Below are 19,386 nucleotides of genomic sequence, written 5' to 3'. Positions count from 1 at the left end.
GGACTTAATGTTTTTTTACTTGTTTTGTGGTATTTGAGGCACAAAACACTTTAATCCAAAAAAATATATATTCTGACTTTAGAATCTTCCCATTTTATTCTTTTTCGTCATTGAGGGTATCCCCAAAAGTATGCAATTTTTTTAATATAATGAAACTAGAGTTTTGGAAGTGTTAGCGAAAATTCCTTTTTTGGTATTTCAGGCAGAAAAAACTTTAACAGATAATCCTAAAAATATATATTCTGACTTAAGAATCTTCCCAATTTATTCTTTTTCGTCATTGAGGGCATACCCAAAAGTATGCAATTATTTTTGTCTAATATATATAATGATACTAGAGTTGTGGAAATGCGGACGAAAATTACATATTTTTTTGGTATTTGAGGCACGGAATACTTTAATAGATAATCCTAAAAAATATATATTCTGACTTCAGAATCTTCCCAAAGAGAATTTAAAAAAAATCAAAAAAATTAAAATAGATAATCCTAAAAAATATATATATTCTGAATTAAGAATCTTCCCAAAGAACACTTAAAAAAAAATTCAAAAAAAATACAATTTTTATACCCTCAGTCATAAGGCTAGTGCCTAATCGAAATAGCGATTTTAGACCCTAGGTCTCTTTGCACCAAATCCGTTTCATGAAATTTGAGTCGATCTACGCGATGTCCGTTCGTCTGTCTGTCTTCCTGGCTGGCTGGAGCTCACGATAAGTCTCGAAGAGAGAATCCGATTTTGTCCAAACATGGTACATCGTAATAATATTATAAAACGTAGATCCATTTCGCAGATGGGTAATATCGGACCACTCTTTCTGGCAACTCCACCACACAAAAGGTTGAAATTTTCAAAAAAAAAAAAAAAAAAAAATATATATATATATATTTCCTGCTCAGAAAGGCCAACAGATGCGTAGATTTTTTAAAGAATATTATTTCAGGACCTCTAAAGAGACGAAGATTTTTTAAAAATAAATTTTCGGAGGCCTGCAAGGGATGTGTATTTTTTTTTTAATATTTTTCAAGGCCCATAAGAGACGTGGATTTTTTAAAGAGTATTATTTCAAGACCTCTAAAGAGACGTAGATTTTTGAAAATTAATTTTTCGGAGGCCTACAAGGGATTTTTTAAAGAATATTATTTCAAGACCTCTAAAGAGACGTAGATTTTTTTAAAAAATAATTTTTTGGGGGCCTACAAGGGACGTGTATTTTTTTTTAAATATTTTTCAAGGCCCATAAGAGACATGGATTTCTTAAACAATATTTTTCCTGTTTTTTTTAATCTTTGCAAAAACCAAAAAACAATCCTTGTTTTTGTAATTTTTGTGAAAGACTAATAGACAATCGTGGAGTTTTTATTTATTTTTTTTTCAAAGGCAAGTAGAGATGTGGATTTTTTAAACAATATTTTTCCTGGGTTTTTTTTATCTTTTCAAAAACCAAAAAACAATCCTAGTTTTTTTTTTAATTTTTGTAAAAGACCAATATATAAACCTGGAATTTTTATCTATTTTTTTCAAATGCAAGTAGAGATATGGATTTTTTAAAAATATTTCTTCAAGGACCACTAGACAATCCTATTTTTTTTTTATATAAAATAGGGTAAGTGTGTCTAAGTTCGGCATGTCCCAGTAGTCGGCACTATTATAACTAAATGTATTTTGTTTACTTCAAATATATTGTCAGCTGTCTTTGTGTACAATTTCGCTAAGAAAAGATGATTTATTCTCATAAAAATTAAATTTTTGTCTGTGAAGGTCCTCAACAATCCATATTCTTAAGAGAAGTACAATAAAGAAGCCGAATGAGTTTAACTAAACAAAAATATTATATTTTAATGAATTAATTTATTATTATTATTAATTATTCTTACAAAAAATTGGTATGCCGACTGTTGGAACATGCCATACCGACAATTGGCAAGTGGTGCCGACTACTGGCAAAAAAGGATTGTTTTAATAAAACTACAAATTTATGAAATTTAATAAAAAGTTATTAAAACTTTATTTATTATTGCAAAAACTATACAAAATTTCGAATCTGAATAAATTAACTTTGTAAAATTATTAAAAACGCGAAAACCCTAAAAGTGCCGACTACTGGCACACTTACCCTACCTGTTTTTTTTTTTTTTTTTTTCAATTTTTTCAAGAACCAATAAAGACGTGGATTTTTATATCCTCAGCCATATGAATAGAGAGGGTATATATGAAAACGATCATAAAATCTGAAATAAGCATCCGGTTCTCTTCATATTTCACACATCCAATTATTTCTCCAAACACAAGATCTGCTGTGAAAATGGGATATATCCGTTCACTCCTTCTGGTACCTCCCTCACAAAGGGTCAAAATTTTAAATAGCGATGAAGTTTATAAAACGCAATATGAGCTTCCAGTTCCTTTTAAACTGGGAACATCTTAATATTTTTATCAGCACAAAATTTGTTGTTAAGATGGTAGAGATCGGACCATTCCTTCTGGTACCACCCCCACAAAGGGTCAAAATTGTGAATATCTATGGAACTCCACAAAAGGCGAAAATAACATCCAATCTCATTGGGATTTGACGCATGTCAATATTTTTTATCAGCAACTCCCTCACAAAGGGTCAAAATTATGAATACCCATGAAGCGAAATTAACATATGATTGCATTCAGACTTGGCACATCTCAATATTTCCATCAGCACAAGATTTGTTTTAAAGATGGTGGAGATCGGACCACTTCTCATGGTACAACCCCCACAAAGGGTCAAAGTTTTGAAAAACCAAAACCATCATAAAATCCTAATTAGTATCCGGTTCTTTTTATATTTCACACAACCCATTATTTCTTTAAAAACAAGATCTGCTGTGAAGATGGGATATCTTGGTCCACTCCTTCTGATACCTCCCTCGCAAGGTGTAAAAATTGTAAATATCCATGAAGCTCATAAAACACGAAATTAATATCCGATTTCATTCGGACTTGCTATATCTCAATATTTCCATCAGCACAAGATCTATTATAAAAATGACAGAGATTGGACCATTTCTTCGGATACCTCCCCCACAAAGGGTCAAAATTGTGGATGACCAAAACGAATATAAAGTTCGAAATAAGCATCCGGTTCTTCTTATATTTCACACATCCTATTATTTCTACCAACACAAGATCTGCTGTGAAGATGGGATATCTTGGTCCACTCCTTCTGGTACCTCCCCCACAAGGGGTAAACATTTTGAATATCCACGAAGCTCATAAAACGCGAAATTAATATCCGATTCTATTCAGACTTGGAACATTTCAATATTTCAATTATTTCAAGATCTGTTAAAAAAATGGTAGAGATCGGAATATTCCTTCTGGTACCTCCGCCACAAAATGTTCAAAATCGTGCATATCCATAAAGCTCATAATTTACAACCGATTCTATTCAGATCTGTTGTGAAGATGATGTATATCTGCGAATATAGTCCAAACCTGGCACTTCGCAATATTTATATCATATTTATATAGGTCCGTTACGAAGTGTACAATATTGGCCCATTCCTTCGGTACCTACTCCATAAAGGTTCAAAAAATTTGAATAACCATAACAGATGTCAAAATAAATTTAAATAATTGAATTTTGGCTGAGGGTATACATTTTTCGGCAAAACCGACTAATACTTTTTAATGAGAAAATATTCGTTGCCCGGCAGTTTGCGAACAAACAAAATGATCGTGTTTACTTGCCAAAGAGGTCAGCTGAAAATGTGCACCTTCGGTTGGCCACCAGAACTCAAGAGCCGAACATGGTGATGGTGTGGACCGCCATAACAACCGATGGTCGCTCTTTGCTCGAATTAATCGACCATGGCATCAAAATAAATGCCAAATATTATCGCGAAAATATTCTGAAGGGTGTCCAAGGCTTTGGCACGCAAACATTTTGGCCGCAGACCTTGGACATTCCAAGAGGACTCAGCACCATCGGACTTATCAGCACGCTCCACCAAAGAATGGATACAAAATGAGGTTTCTCACCTCATTTCCAGTGCACAATGGCCACCAAAATCTCCGGATACCAATCCGTTGTACTATTGTGATTGGAGTATTTTGGAAAGCAAGATTGGCAACAAAAAATACCAAAGTTTCGATCACCTCAAGCTAGCGCTTTGCCGGAAATGGCCCAAAATACCGCAGAGCAACATTCGGGTAGCGTGTGACAATTTCATTGGTCGTTTGAAGGCCATAATTCGTGCCAAAAGTGGCCAATTCGAACAAATCTAAAATTATTCTGAAATTTGATGCTATTTCCGATATTTTTTGCTTTCATTTAATAAAATTTAAAAAGAAATGTAAAAATTATGGCGTTTGACTTTGTTGTAGTTTTTTATCTCTCTCTGTAATTCAATAACTCTGGAAATTTTTTTTAAGATTCTGAATTCTGATTTAATTATCAAAAAACCTCGGGAAATTGTCCTCGACTTCTATTGAATTTTTTATTATTTATTTATTTATTTTATTTATTTATTTATTTATTTTATTTATTTAATTTTTTTTTTTTTTTTTTTTTTTTGAAAATCCAAAAGAATATCCTATTCTAGTTCTCTTGTCCTGCCTTACAAATATCTAATAATTTCTTATTTTCTTTCCATTCTAGGTATGTCAAAAAAATTTTAATTCCTTTTTTGGGTAAGTTTGAGTGATGCCAACATTTGTGTCACAGAAAAAAAATCTATTCCATTGACCACTAAAAAATTCGGATATTAAAAAAAAAAATAAAATCCTTTTCCACCATTTCCCCAAATATAAATCACCGCAAAATTCCCTGACAGCCACTGACAAAAATCACCCATTTCCCCCCAAAGTACCGTCTCTAACCCTTATCACAATTGATGTTCCTTCCACCTCATCACTGGACTGGGCGGCCGGGCAACTCCTTTTCCATGTCGCTGATTTCAATGGACAATTCTGTTTGCACCGAAGAATAGATAACGCTTAAAATGGGTCACAGTTTACTTTCGGCGAAACCAAAAACACAATACCCCAGCAATTTCGAAAAAAAAAAAAACAGGAGAATAGCAAAGATTGTTTGGAAGAGATTTCTTCCGTTTTGGGGTTTTTGGTCATTTGCTGTGTGTGTTTTTTTTTTTTTTCATTTTTTGTTTTTTTTTTCACTCTCATGACAGGTTGTGCCGTTCTTCCAAAAATATACCCATCCGTAAAAATGTTATGTCAATACAAATGCAAAAAAAAAAAAAACAAAAACAAACAAAACTCTTCATGCCATAAATCATACGCATATTTTGTGTATGGGAATCTGGTCATAAATCATCTGATAGGTTGGTCAGTCGTTCGCTCAACAAACAATCGGTCAGCAGTGTACCCTGACCGAAAGAGCCAATGGAGGGGAGGGGGAAATCAAAAAAAAAAAAAAAAAAAACAACCAACGACAACAGAGACCTTTGGAAAAATTCCGCAAAATGAAATCAATGACACGTTGCTTCACAAAAAGTTTTTCCGATTTTATTTTTTTTGCTCGCCATTGAATTCGTTATGGCAAGAATTGGGCCAATCTATGCATTTTAAGGTGAATTGCAACACAACGGGAACTTTAAATGTTTTTATTAAAAAAAAAAAAAAAAAAAAAAAACTGAAACCATCAAAATAAGGAATTCCTCAAACTGGCCAAATTCGGATGGCTCTTTGCAAATTTTCCAACTAAGAAATGTTTCAAGATTTCAGTTTCCGATTTCCGAAGCAGTTGGCCAATATTGTGTGGGACGTTTTAGGAGATGGATGGATGGATTTGGATGCTTATTTCGAGTTTTTCTAATCGTTTTGGTCATTCAAAACTTTGAACATTTGTAGGGGAGGGACCAGAAGAAATGTTCCGATCTCTACCATCTTTATAACATATCTTGTGTTGATGGAAATATTGAGATGTACAAAGTCTGAATGGAATCGGATGCTCATTTCGCGTTTTAAGATCTTCATGGTTACCCAAATTTTTACCCTTTGTGGGGGAATTACCGGAAGAAGTGGACTGATGTTTCCCATCTTCACAGCAGATCTTGTGCTAGTGAAAATAATACGATGCGTGAGAAATGAAGGTTACCGGATGCTTATTTCGAATTTTATAAACATTTTGGTTATTCAAAACTTTGACCCTATGTAGGGGAAGTATCTGAAGGAATGGTCCGATCTCTGCCGGCTCTATGCCAGATTTTGTGTTGATGGAAATATTGAGATATACCAAGTCTGAAAGGAATCGGATGTAAATTTCGAGTTTTATGAGCTTCATGAATATTCAAAATATTGACCCTTTGTGGGGGAAGTACCGGGTGGTGTGGACTGATGTATCCCATCTTCAAAGCAGATCTTGTGCTAGTGGAAATAATGCGATTCGTGAGATATGAAGACCACCGGATGCTTATTTCGAATTTTATAAATATCTTGATTATTCAAAACTTTGACCCTATGTAGAGGGGAGGTACCAGAAGAAGTGGTCCGATCTCTACCGGCTCTATGACAGATTTTGTGTGGGACGTTTTAGGAGATGGATGGATGGATTTGGATGCTTATTTCGAGTTTTTCTAATCGTTTTGGTCATTCAAAACTTTGAACATTTGTAGGGGAGGGACCAGAAGAAATGTTCCGATCTCTACCATCTTTATAACATATCTTGTGTTGATGGAAATATTGAGATGTACAAAGTCTGAATGGAATCGGATGCTCATTTCGCGTTTTAAGATCTTCATGGTTACCCAAATTTTTACCCTTTGTGGGGGAATTACCGGAAGAAGTGGACTGATGTTTCCCATCTTCACAGCAGATCTTGTGCTAGTGAAAATAATACGATGCGTGAGAAATGAAGGTTACCGGATGCTTATTTCGAATTTTATAAACATTTTGGTTATTCAAAACTTTGACCCTATGTAGGGGAAGTATCTGAAGGAATGGTCCGATCTCTACCGGCTCTATGCCAGATTTTGTGTTGATGGAAATATTGAGATGTACCAAGTCTGGAAGGAATCGGATGTAAATTTCGAGTTTTATGAGCTTCATGAATATTCAAAATATTGAACCTTTGTGGGGGAAGTACCGGGTGGTGTGGACTGATGTATCCCATCTTCAAAGCAGATCTTGTGCTAGTGGAAATAATGCGATTCGTGAGATATGAAGACCACCGGATGCTTATTTCGAATTTTATAAATATCTTGATTATTCAAAACTTTGACCCTATGTGGAGGGGAGGTACCAGAAGAAGTGGTCCGATCTCTACCGGCTCTATGACAGATTTTGTGTTGATAGAAATATTGAGATGTGCCAAGTCTGAATGGAATCGGATGTTAATTTCGAGTTTTATGAGCTTTATGGTTACTCAAAATTTTGACCCTTTGTGGGGGAGATACCAGAAGGCGTGGACCGTTATATTCCATCTTCACACCAGACCTGGGGTTAATAAAAATATTCTGATTTGTGTAGTTTCAAGACAATCGGACTCTTACTTCAGAGTTATAATTATTCAAAATATTAATCCTTTGTAGGGGAGGTATTTGATCAAGTGGACCGGTTTTGTCACACCTGACCTAGAACTGACGAAAATATAAGGATTTGGAAAGTTGGAGCGAAATCGAATTATAAGTTCTCTTTCTGTGCAGAAAAAAATTTTTTTTTGAAAATTTCTACCTTTTGTGGGGCAGGTACTAGAAGTAGTGGACCGATATATCCCATCTTCACACCAGATCTCGTGTTAATAAAAATATTGTGATTTGTGTAATATGAAGACAATCGGAATCTTACATCACATTTTATAAGAGTTGTAATTATTCAAAATTTTAAACCTTTGTGGGTAAGGTACTTGATGGAGTGGACCGATATTTTCCATTTCGCACCTGACCTAGAACTGACGAATATATTAGGAGTTGCAAAGTTGGAGCGAAATCGAATAATTATTTCTCTTTCTGTGCAGATAATATATTTTTTGGAAATTTCGATCTTTTGTGGTGGAGGTACCACAATGAGTGGACCAATGTTGCCCATCTCCGAACTCTACCTTATGTGGCGTTTCCACGGCACTTGATTCGCTCTCTATTCGTTGTTTGGCCCTAAACTACGGAAAAACTACTTAATTCTCCACACAAAATTTCCTGAGCGAACACTCATATTTTTACATTGTTCAAATCAAATCACTCTCAGAACAACGAAAAAATATGTCCCATCACTAAAAAATGAGAGCATTTATCGAAAATGTGTCATATTTGTCAACCGCTTGTCAAAAAATAAACAAATTATTGTGTCCGTTGCGAAAGTAATTGAAGAATTTTTAATTAATAAAAATGTGTGTGAATTCAATGGAAACGATAAATTAAATGTGAGAGAACAAAAACGCGTTTTTCATATAACCTATATTAGTTATTTTTTCATAGGAGTGTACAATGGAGAAGAAAAAGAAATTTGTGAAAAAACTAATTATAAGTCGAAGAAGGCTCGCGTCTTTCACTTTGTTTGAAAAAGACAGTTGCGATGTAAGGAAGCTGCTAACTCTGGTGAATGCCTTGGAATTCCACACATTGTATGAATCGGAACGATTGTGTTGGCAAAGGGTAATGTGTGTCTGTCCGATACAACGGAACATGATTAATCCGTATTTCTTGAGAGAACTGCGAATTGTAAATATTTGACCATTGAGTTTTTGCAATCATTTCAGTTTCGATCTCAATACTTTTGGGAAATAGATTGCCAAAAAGCAGATGAGAAATGCTTCAAAAATAACTTTCGGGTCAGCAGAGAGGTTTTCAATAAATTGTGTGAATTGCTAAATGGGCTACAAAAATCTAATACAAATATGCGAGAGGCAATACCATTGGAAAAAAGAGTTGCAATAGGTTTATATACCTTGGGATCTTCTGCCGAGTACCGCACAATAGCAAACATGTTTGGAGTTGGAAAAAGTACAGTGTGTAAAATACTCTTGCAGTTTTGTAATGAGGTCTGGAGAATTCTTGCTCCAATTTATTTAAAAAATTTCCCCTTAACAAGAGAAAAGATAGAAGTACTCTGTCAAGAATTTGAAATACTAGGGTTTCCGCAATGTATAGGTGCTCTGGGTGAGTTTTGAAAAGTTGTATTTAAATTATTATTATTATTATTATGTTAACGTTTGCAGACGGTTGCCACATTGAGGTTCATCCATCCAAGGAAGACGCTACAGATTACTACAACTACAAGGGATGGTACTCAGTCGTACTCCTTGCATTGGTAGATGCGAGGTAAGTACTAACTTTTACATTTTCTTTACTTTTTATATCCTACGCCCCACTATGGTGCAGGGTATTGTGTCGTGAGATAGACGCCTACTTCTCATGGGTCTTCATCAGACTTCAGGTTTAGTGTGCATCAAATGGGATGAAATTGGACACAAGTGGCCGAATTAAGCCAAAAATAAACCTATTATATTTGGTGCACATAACAACAGTATTGTAACGTATCATAAAGTCTGCCGGTCCGACTTTTATCCTTTTATAACTGCTTTCTACATGCTTTTTTTATTTTAGATGTCGTTTCATTTATGTTAGTTGTGGGAGTCCAGGACGTTGCAACGATTCTCAGATCTTTGAAGGTTCTTCCCTCAAACAGCAGCTTAACGAATGCAGTCATTTAAAGGAAGTAAAGCGAAATATTTTGGGCGTTGAGGTTCCTGCCCTTATAATCGGCGATTCGGCATTCAAATTAAGCGACAAGTTGATGAAACCTTATCCATTTCAATTATCACAAAATCTCGAGCAAAAATGCTTTAATTACGCATTGTCAAAATCACGCAGAGTAGTTGAAAATGCCTTTGGCCACCTTAAGGCACGTTTCCGACGAATCGGAAAAGGCATAGATAATGCTCTAAAGTATGCCAATGCAGTCATATTATCTTGTTGTGCTCTTCATAATTTTCTCAGCGAGCACAATGATGTTGTTAACGACAAGTGGTTGAAAGCATTACAATCAGTTGAGGCAAATAGATCCTATCCTGAAGAAATAATAATTCTTGCAGATCAAAGCAGCGGCCATAATGGCGAAGAAATACGAAATGCTATTTCAATATATTTATGTACGTATTATTGTTCTTAGTAAAATGCTATTGTCAAACAAGAGTTGACATAAGCACATTAAATATATGTAGGCATTCATTTTTTAAATATATATTCTTTACTATTTTTTAAGCGCAAAAAAATTGTTGTAACGATGAGGATAACTTGTACAATATTGATGAAGCTAATTCATTTTTAAATGTGGAGGAAGAATATACGTTCCCTTCTGGAGAAACTGTCTGTAATTTGCAAGATATAAATTAGTATATTAGTATTATTCATTTTCATTTTTCATTTATTTCGTCAGAATTCATTATGTTTCATTAATATAGTTTATGTTATTTTTAGATAACTATGTACATATTTAAGCTGCATTTTGAAGAATTTGTTTAATTGTTTTTGAAAATAAAAGAAAGGTGTATAAATAAATATATATATATATATATATATATATATATATATATATATATATATATATATATATATATATATATATATATATATATTTATTTATACACCTTTCTTTTATTTTCAAAAACAATTAAACAAATTCTTCAAAATGCAGCTTAAATATGTACATAGTTATCTAAAAATAACATAAACTATATTAATGAAACATAATGAATATATATATATATATATATACACATACCTTTTTTTCATTTTCAAAAACAATTAAACAAATTATATATATATATATATATATATATATATATATATATATATATATTTTTTTTTTTTTTTTTTTTTTTTTTTTTTTCATATCTACTAGCATTCCGCCCATACATACTCAAAATAATTTTTGTATATATTTTTAATTTTAGAAAAAAACAAATATTACATTGAATGATAAATAAAATGTATAACATTGAAACGATAAAAATTAAAACTAATCAAAGTATTTAATTAATATAGTAAGAGCAAACTATAATTAAAGGAAATATAAGCAGTTTAAAAGAAAAGTCGTTACATATCATAAATATATATTCAATTTTAAGCATTTCTTAAAAAATCTACCAAAGCCTTTTGTACTTCCGCTTCCCTTTCCACAAAGCTTCTTAACAAAGCCTCTTTCTTCTCTTCTATAGCCTCCTTTCTTTGTTCTATCTCTATTAAAATATCAATTTTTCTTTCCACCTTTTCAGCATGCTCTATTTCCCTTTTTCTCTTTTTCGATGATGATGTGAATGGTAATTCCGACGATAGGTCAATAGGTAATTGTGAAGAGGAACTAGGAATGATTGGTGAAGAGGGTGGGGAGTTGGACATTTCGCATGTCAATATGGCATCAATATCTGTGCAATATACAACGTGAGAATAACAAATATATATTTTTTATTAATTTGATTTTTACCATTGACACTGTCCAAAACAAGGAACTCAGTATTGTAGGTCTTGCAAGGTGCTAGCAACATTTCCATTTCTTTATATAGCTCCCAATCTGATGGTGAACCTCCGGTTGTACCAACTAGGCGCTTTTCCTTCCTATAAAAAAAACATGGTTTTTATAAAGTAAATAAAAACATACTTTACAGATTGTAAATATTCAAAAGTAAAGAAGCTATCATCTTGTAATATGTATCTACAACAAGAGTGTTGGAAGACAAACTTTCTGTCATTCTTAACTTAAAATGACAAGTTCCGAGAATATTGTACCTATCCTTGGATAATATCGAACGAATTTTGATGCAAACAAACACATCCGCATAAGCTCCTCCCACCATGATCGAAGTCGGAGGCAATGAAACTTCATGCAAATTGAAATGTTCAAAAACATACCTAAATCTCGCAGCCATGTTGTGCATCTTGGTTTTTATTTCGTGGGATGTATACAAAAACCCATGTTTCCCGAGTTCGGATGCCATTTCTTGAAGAATGTGGCTATTTTTTCGACATCCACGTAGCTGGCTCATAAATAATCCCCACACTTCCAACAAAGCCCGTTCACTTATTATACTCCATTTGTTGGGAGTTTTTCGGATACCTAAAACAATAAAACATTATTCTTCGTTATGTTAGTATTTTTACTCACATTTTTTTTCGAATTGAGCCATTTTTAATAATTTTTCTTTAAATTAAAAAAAAAACGAAAAATTGTGTATAACCATAAATGAAGTTGTCAGATGTAACTACGAACGTATCGTGGGAACAGGTTAGTTCGTGTACGTGATTCTGAGAGCAAACAACGTCATTCAATTTACCGTGTGAACATGCTATTAGTTTGACAAAAATATTACAATGTACCAAGTTTGGGCCAAATCGGATACTCCTTTCTCATTATCGTGCGCACCAGCCAGACAGACAGACGTACATCGCTAGATCGACTCCAAAAAGAACCAAAAACCATTAAAACCATAATTTCGACTAGGCACATTTTGACCGTATCAAATGATATATAACCTCTCTAGCCATTTGACTAAGGGTATAAAAATTCATGGAAAAATACCGGCTAAACATCGTTTTATGGGGGGATATACGAATATGAGGACCTCCATAAGTAATTTTTTGTCATAGGCTGTAATACCGATTCCGAACTTCAAATACGAAATTTGAAACAATTCCTATGAAATTAAGGGAGGTACCGTGGGAGGGTGAGGGAGGTTGAGGACCTGCATAAGTATGTTTTTTGTCGCTAGTACCGATTCCGAACTTCAAATACGAAATTTGAAACAATTCCGATGAAATTAAGGGAGGTACCGTTTTGTGTGGGCTATATGAAGACGTCGACCTGCATAGGCTATTTTAAAATTTTCCATAGGTTGTAGTATCCCTTACGAACTTGAAATAAGAAATTTGAAACAATTCCGGTGAATAATGTTGCTAAAATCATCAAAATACCGAATATTGGGAGATACTGATGAGAACTTTACGAAGACATGGACCTGCATGAGTAATTTTTTGTCAAAGGCTGTAGTACCCATTAAAATCTTCAAATACGAAATTTAAAACGATGCCTGTAATTAATGTCTCTGAAATTATAAAAATACCGAATATAGGGAGCTACCGTTATATGGGGGCTGTACGAAGACGACGTGGGCCTGCATAACATTTTTTTATACCCTACACCACATGGCGGTCAGGGTATTATGTCTTTGTGCATTTGCTTGTAACAGTCGAAAGGAAACGAGCTAGACCCATAGTTCCTTTTGATGATCTGTATAGAATCACATTTTGAGTCGATTTATGCATGTCCGCCCGTCCGTCTGTCCATGTATTTTTGTAAACAAAGAACAGTTCGCATTTATTGCCCTATCCAAATGAAATTTTGCACTAATCATTTGTTTGGCCCAAGGACGATCCCTATTGAAATTGGAGATTATCGGTCAAAATTTAGATATAGCTCCCATATATATCTTCGTCCGATTTGCCTTTTATTGTGCACCAAACGTCTAATATTTGTCCAAATGGGATGGAATTTTGCTCATACAACCAAATTAGGCCTGAAAATCAATATGCCAATTTTGATCGAAATCCGTTCAGATATAGGTATAGCTCCCATATATAGTTTTCATCCGATTTGTTATTTTTGTCCTGCGCAGCCGTAATATGGACTCTGTAACAACGATCTTTGGGAAAAAATAGCAAATACAGCTCAGAAATACATTTGTTAAATTTTATCGAGATCGGTTCAGATTTGGATATCAGCTCCCATATATAACTTCGTCCGATTTACCTTTTATTGTGCACCAAACGTCTAATATTTGTCCAAATGGGATGGAATTTGGCACTTACGACCGAATTGAGTCTAGAAGCTAGTATGTGAAATTTGGTGAAGATCGGCGCAGATATAGCTACAGCTTCCACATATATTGTTCATCCGATTTGTTATATTTGTTACCCACAGCCGTAATATGCAATCCGTAACAACGATATTCAGGGACATATATCAAATACAGCTCAGAAATATTTTTGCCGAATTTTATCGAGATCGGTTCCGATATGAATATAGCTCCCATATATATATTTTGATCCGTTTTCTAATTAATTGTGCACCAAATGCGCAATATAAGTCCGAATTTAAAAGATACAAATGCTTCGGCATATTTAGTGCTTTGAACTTTAAATTATAATTATAATCATATCGTTTATGATCGAATTCTCCCATAAAAACTTTTAATTGTTATGCGGAACTCTACTAAATTAGAAAAGTGGTGTAGGGTATCATAAAGTCGGCCCCGCCCGACTTTAAGACTTTCTTTACTGGTGTTTCATGGGTTGAAGTACCCATTAGGACCCTCAAATACGATATTAGAAACAATTCCGGCAAAAAAATGTTGCTAAAATCATTAAAATACCGAATCTTGGAAGGTATCCTTATATGGGGGCTATACGAAGACGACGTGGGCCTGCATAACAATTTTTTTTTTTTGCATCACAATTTTTTTCTCATGGGTTGTAGTACCCATTAGGACTTTCAAATACGAAATTTGAAACAATTCTGATATATAAGACCGCCTTAAATCGTCAAAATACCTAATCTTGGAAGTTATCGTTATATGGGGGCTATACGACAACGTAGTCCCACATGGCTCATTTACGAACTTAAGATGTCTGCTAGCAAAATACACAAGTCTGCAAAATTTTAGCCTTCTATCTTAATTCGTTGGAAAGATATCGTGATTACAACAGCCAGACAAACAAACGGACAGCTCTATATCTATTTTCTTGGGTCTGACATGAGAATTTCGCGAAGTTACAAACGGAATCACAAAGTTCGTATACCCTTCATAATATTGTGTAGGGTATAAAAAATTCACATTTTCATTATTTAGAATCTCTCTAGTCTTGGGTGTCTTGAATCACAAATGTTTTAGTTTCACCCTAAAAGTATACACCAGATTTTGTATTTAATTTGTAGTACTCCACAGCTCATCAGCTGTTCTCAATTAAAGGTTACCATTTTCGATGTAAATGTTTTTCTCTTTCCTCTTCGAAATTTTTTATATTATTATCCATATTGAGTAGATTGAAAAGAAATATATATTTATTGAAACTCTTAATCACTTAAATCCCCTGGTGGTGGGCATCCACACTCTCTTCCACTGCTTGGCAAGGCAGGCGAAGAAGAAAAAACATCCTCATTAATTTACATATATTCATAATATATGATCTCTCTCTCCCTCTCTCCTTCTCTCTCTCTGTTTTTTTTTTTTTTTTTTTTGTTCCCCTGTCTGAGGAACACCAATGGTTTTGTAATACTGAAAAGTAAATACCAAAAAAAAAAATGCAGCATACCTCAAGGGGTGTCTTGCACAACAACGCTGCGAAGAAGAAGACGCAAAAAAGTACATGGGTTTTATTATCTTTATGTCTCACGCATAAACGTGATAACGACCTTAACCAATATGCACACCAACACACGCACACTCACTCACTCTCCCATACCGATAAATGAAACGAAGTTCCTCTCACACCAAAAGAAAAACCCGTAATTTCACCAGGATATATTCATCCCGGCCGTGTAATATACAATAATCACAGCAGACATTAAGATTTGTAAGCTTCGGAAGAGAGAACCAGGAGTTGGGCGAGTTTTTTTTCACACTGCGTAAATTCACAACAACACCAGCAACAACAAAAAAATGTTAAACATTGGGAATAAATGCTAAAGAAATCGGTTTTTGGCTGGTTGGCTGGCAGACCCTCTGGCTGGTGATGATATATTTTGTGTAACAATTTGTGCAATGTCTGCATTATTTACCGAACTTATTTTCAGCACTTTGTTTGGTATTCTTTGGGGCCTTCGCTGGCTGTCTGTCTGTCTGGCTGTGTGTATGGCTATGTGTGCATGCGTGTGTGTGTGTGGGTCATAACGACATGGCAAAATGTTTTAACGCATAACTCTGGGAATAAAACAAGGCCGGCCGAGATTGGAATAACACAGGAGGGAGGGAGGGCAGGAAGATTTTGTTGCACAATTGAAAACCAGGCCATTGGCTAATGGAGTGGGACACAGCATTTTTTATCACTCAGCTTCTTTTGAGAACAACAAAAAAGCATGGCACAGCATTAATCTGTGTTTCCATTGTCATCGCATCCGCAACTCATCCCCCCCATATTCTCTCCATTAGTTAAGCTGTATTTAGTGTTGTCGTTTTGTTTGCCGGCGATTATCTGCTGGTATTTATTTCCAACACCACGGTTTCATTACTATTTCCTAATTCCTTTTTTCCCCGTTTTTTTCTCTCATCCTCCCTCCACCCTCTTTTCTCTCTTTCTCTCTCGTTCTATATATATATCGCCATTAATGCCATAATCAGATATATATGTGCGTTTTGGGTAAAATTATTAAATAATCCTTAGGATTTTTGCTACCTTTTTTTTTGCTATTCTGTTATGGCTTAACGTTTGCATTTTTTCGTTTGTCCTACTGCTATCGCCATTCGCTTTGTGCTGTGTATGCTTTATTTTATCTTTGTGAATTACAGCTTTTTTACGCTCACAATACGCATAAATTGTTACTATTTACATAAATGTGTATTGGTGTTTGGCAAACCACATCGGTATCGTTATAATTTCAAAACAGAACAAAAAAAAAAACATTCAACATTTTTTCTAGAACAAAAAAAAAAAACATAGAAGGCAAATTTGAATAGGGGGAATGTGATGGGAATGACAGAAATTTTTAAGGGAAAATAAAATGAGGATTTTCTTGGGAAAGCAGAACAAAAAACCTACAACATTTTTCTAGAACAAAAAATACATAGAAGGCAAATTTGAATAGGGTGGATATGATGGGAATGATAGAAATTTTTTTTGGGAATTAAAATGAGGATTTTCTTGGAAAAAAATTGCCTTTTCTTCCGAAAATCTCCAAACGATTTTTTTTAATTGATCCTTCAAAAAACTTCCAAAAAACCATAGACGTTAAGTCTTTAAGGGTCCTGTTGTAGGGGACATTAGTTGAAAGGTTGATCCATCACGCGGAGCTTGCCACTTACTTCCATGAGCGGCATATGAAAATATCTGCCAATAAATTAAGGTCCACACCCTGTACCACATGGTCGGTACAGATTAGAACACAGCTGAATGTGCAGGTCGAAGAAAATTTAATTCCAACCAGGAACTACCTAAAGATCCTAGATGTCACGACATGATATAGTCGTCCGCAGAGCCACAGCTACCTGCAACAACATGAAAAGTAGAAAAAAGGTCCTCGGCGCTAGCGGATAGCACTTGGGGTGCAGACACGAAGACCTTGTTGACATCTTAGAACGCGACTAGTAAGTTCCCGCTACTTCGTCAGGGAAAAGTCCACCCCAAATTTTTAGATTCTTTCCAACAGTTCGTGTTAGACCTTTTTAATACTCCACCGAAACCACCTCCATATTTCAGTTCCAGATATCAACAGAGACCTTAATATCAAATTTGAGGATTCCAGCCCTATCCCTTCACCCAAATCTAAATTTAGTATCATTTCGTACAAATAAAGGAATCTCGAGCATCCATACCATCAGTAATCCTAATATCAAATTTCAGAACTTTTTCTTTATTCCTTCCCCCAAATGCCAAATTTAGTACAATTTAGTACTTTTCGTACAATTATAGTACACATTTCCAAAACCACCATCATATATCTAGGCAATACATGAACAGCGACCCCAATTCTAAATTTCATATTTCAAGCACTATATGTTCGTTTATTACCAAATTGTACCAAATATAATACTATTTGGTACTTTTCGTGTACTTGTAGAACACATTTTCAGAACCATCTCTTTTTCACAAACCCGCAACCAACAGTTACTCCAATATAAAGTTATACAATTCCAGCTTCCTCCGTTCAACCTTAACCAAACTGTTCCAAATTTAGTACCATTTAGTACAGTTCGCTCACTTAGAACACATTTCCAAAACAACCTTCATATATCAAACTTATTTTCCAACCTTGAATGCCATACCATATTCCAAAATTTCGAATTTTCCAAAACTCCTTGGTATATCTTTCCTGTACTCCATTAGTGACTTTCTTTCCTAATTTCAGAATTGGCACTCGTTCTGTTTGTCCAAGACTTTTCGTACGCTTTTAGTATGAATTACCAAAAACCCAGCCTTATCCTCCTACGCACCATAACTGACTTTGAAGACTCTAGTATCCACCGTTTCGTCCTGGTGTTGATTCTCAGTAAGTCCGTCAGCTATTTCACTACCCTACTCTTTAATTGCTCTGCCAAACCTTTCCCCACTCGCTTCTAAAAATATATTTTTTCAAGCACCTTAAGGAGCTACATAGCTGGCTTGGGTTGGAAAATATTTTTTCGAGGATCTTAGCCTTCTTAAAAATATATTTTTCAAGGGCTGTAATGAACCGCATACCTGGATTAATTAGGGTTTTATCAAGGATCCCTTAAAACTTTTTTTCAAGGCCCTGGCAACGTAACTTAATATCTAAATTACAATTTTTCAAGGACTTTACAGGGTCCCAAGTATGGATTTCTTAAAAGTATGGATTTCTCGGAGATCTTACAGGGCCTCAAATGTCGATTTCCTAAGATTTAAAGAGCCTACTTTTTAAAGACGTTACAATTTCATAAAACTTTAATTTTCGTATGAATATTTTTAAGAAACATCCATAGCTCCAATTTTTTAGAATATTTTTCCAAGCCACAATCCTTTTTTCATGGACCAATTAAACCCCACAACTTGGCTTATTTTCCAAAGACGAACTAAGTTCCAAAAGTATATTATTTTCCAAGGAGCAAATGTGCCGCAAGCATGAGTTGCTTTCCAAGGACCAACTTATCCCCAAACGTGAACCATTGTCCAAGGGCCAGTTAAGCCCCAAAACTAATAATGTTTTTCAAGGGCCAACTCAGCCCCAATCGTATTTTTTTAAGCACTAAATCCGCCCCAAACCTGCCTTATTTTCCAAGGACCACCTCAGATCCAAAAGTGAATTATTTCACAAGAACCAGCTCTAGCCCACAAGAGGATTATTTGTCAAGGACCACCTGATAACCAAACGTTAATTATATTCCAAGGACCAATTTTATCCCGAAGGTCGTATTATTTCCGGGTTCGTGATATTATTTCAGGGCCAGAACATGGATTCTAATTTGAAGTGTTTCAATTACCAATCGCCAATTTTTTTTAAAAAATTTTCCAAGACAACATTCAATTCAGATGGACTGTAAAAGCTTTAAGCCTAGGACTTTATCAAAAAATGAAGAGGTCTCGAAAATATTTTTTAAAGTTTTTTTTTTTTTTTTTGTAAAACCCTCAGAGCTATATTCATGGGGTTTTTAAAAATTTCTTTGAGAACAACTCTTTGCAGCTCAACTCAATACCGTGAAAATCAAACAGATTGTGAATGAAGATTAAAAAAATG

General features: G+C 34.6%; 3 protein-coding genes across 4 annotated transcripts in view; 2 read left to right on the top strand and 1 right to left on the bottom strand.

Moving 5' to 3' along the window:
- LOC101901057 (tyrosine-protein phosphatase Lar) overlaps window positions 1–19,386 on the top strand; it is an 898,201-nt gene that overhangs the window by 554,609 nt on the left and 324,206 nt on the right. The window lies entirely within an intron of this gene.
- LOC131803688 (putative nuclease HARBI1) lies at window positions 8,051–10,471 on the top strand. Of its 2 annotated transcripts, XM_059125203.1 has the most exons (6): window positions 8,051–8,350; window positions 8,406–8,582; window positions 8,687–9,086; window positions 9,146–9,248; window positions 9,534–10,078; window positions 10,192–10,471. In XM_059125203.1, the coding sequence occupies exons 2-6, from the start codon at window positions 8,415–8,417 to the stop codon at window positions 10,320–10,322; spliced, it is 1,347 nt and encodes a 448-aa protein (XP_058981186.1). In that variant the 5' UTR covers window positions 8,051–8,350; window positions 8,406–8,414; the 3' UTR covers window positions 10,323–10,471. The 2 variants fall into 2 exon arrangements, with proteins under 2 accessions (XP_058981186.1, XP_058981187.1); XM_059125204.1 differs by lacking the exon at window positions 8,051–8,350 and having other exon boundaries at window positions 8,484–8,582; window positions 8,767–9,086.
- Window positions 10,878–12,271, bottom strand: LOC131803689 (uncharacterized). The gene is made up of 4 exons (XM_059125205.1): window positions 12,091–12,271; window positions 11,838–12,042; window positions 11,413–11,543; window positions 10,878–11,353 (listed from the first exon to the last, which is right to left on the bottom strand). The coding sequence occupies exons 1-4, from the start codon at window positions 12,110–12,112 to the stop codon at window positions 11,052–11,054; spliced, it is 660 nt and encodes a 219-aa protein (XP_058981188.1). The 5' UTR covers window positions 12,113–12,271; the 3' UTR covers window positions 10,878–11,051.

The sequence above is a fragment of the Musca domestica genome, unplaced genomic scaffold (genome assembly GCF_030504385.1).
Source record: "Musca domestica strain aabys unplaced genomic scaffold, Musca_domestica.polishedcontigs.V.1.1 32, whole genome shotgun sequence".
NCBI lineage: Eukaryota > Metazoa > Arthropoda > Insecta > Diptera > Muscidae > Musca > Musca domestica.
The sequence above is the reverse complement of the archived record's forward strand: the minus strand, read 5'-3'. Positions and strand labels throughout refer to the sequence as shown.

Coding starts and splice junctions, on each gene's coding strand:
- LOC131803688 (XM_059125203.1), top strand. CDS start 8,415: ATGGAGAAGAAAAAGAAATTTGTGAAAAAACTAATTATAAGTCGAAGA. Junction 9,249..9,533: donor CTTGCATTGGTAGATGCGAG/GTAAGTACTAAC, acceptor TTTTTATTTTAG/ATGTCGTTTCATTTATGTTA. Junction 10,079..10,191: donor TGCTATTTCAATATATTTAT/GTACGTATTATT, acceptor CTATTTTTTAAG/CGCAAAAAAATTGTTGTAAC.
- LOC131803689 (XM_059125205.1), bottom strand. CDS start 12,112: ATGGCTCAATTCGAAAAAAAAT. Junction 12,043..12,090: donor GGCTCAATTCGAAAAAAAAT/GTGAGTAAAAAT, acceptor TTATTGTTTTAG/GTATCCGAAAAACTCCCAAC. Junction 11,354..11,412: donor TGTTTTGGACAGTGTCAATG/GTAAAAATCAAA, acceptor TATATTGCACAG/ATATTGATGCCATATTGACA.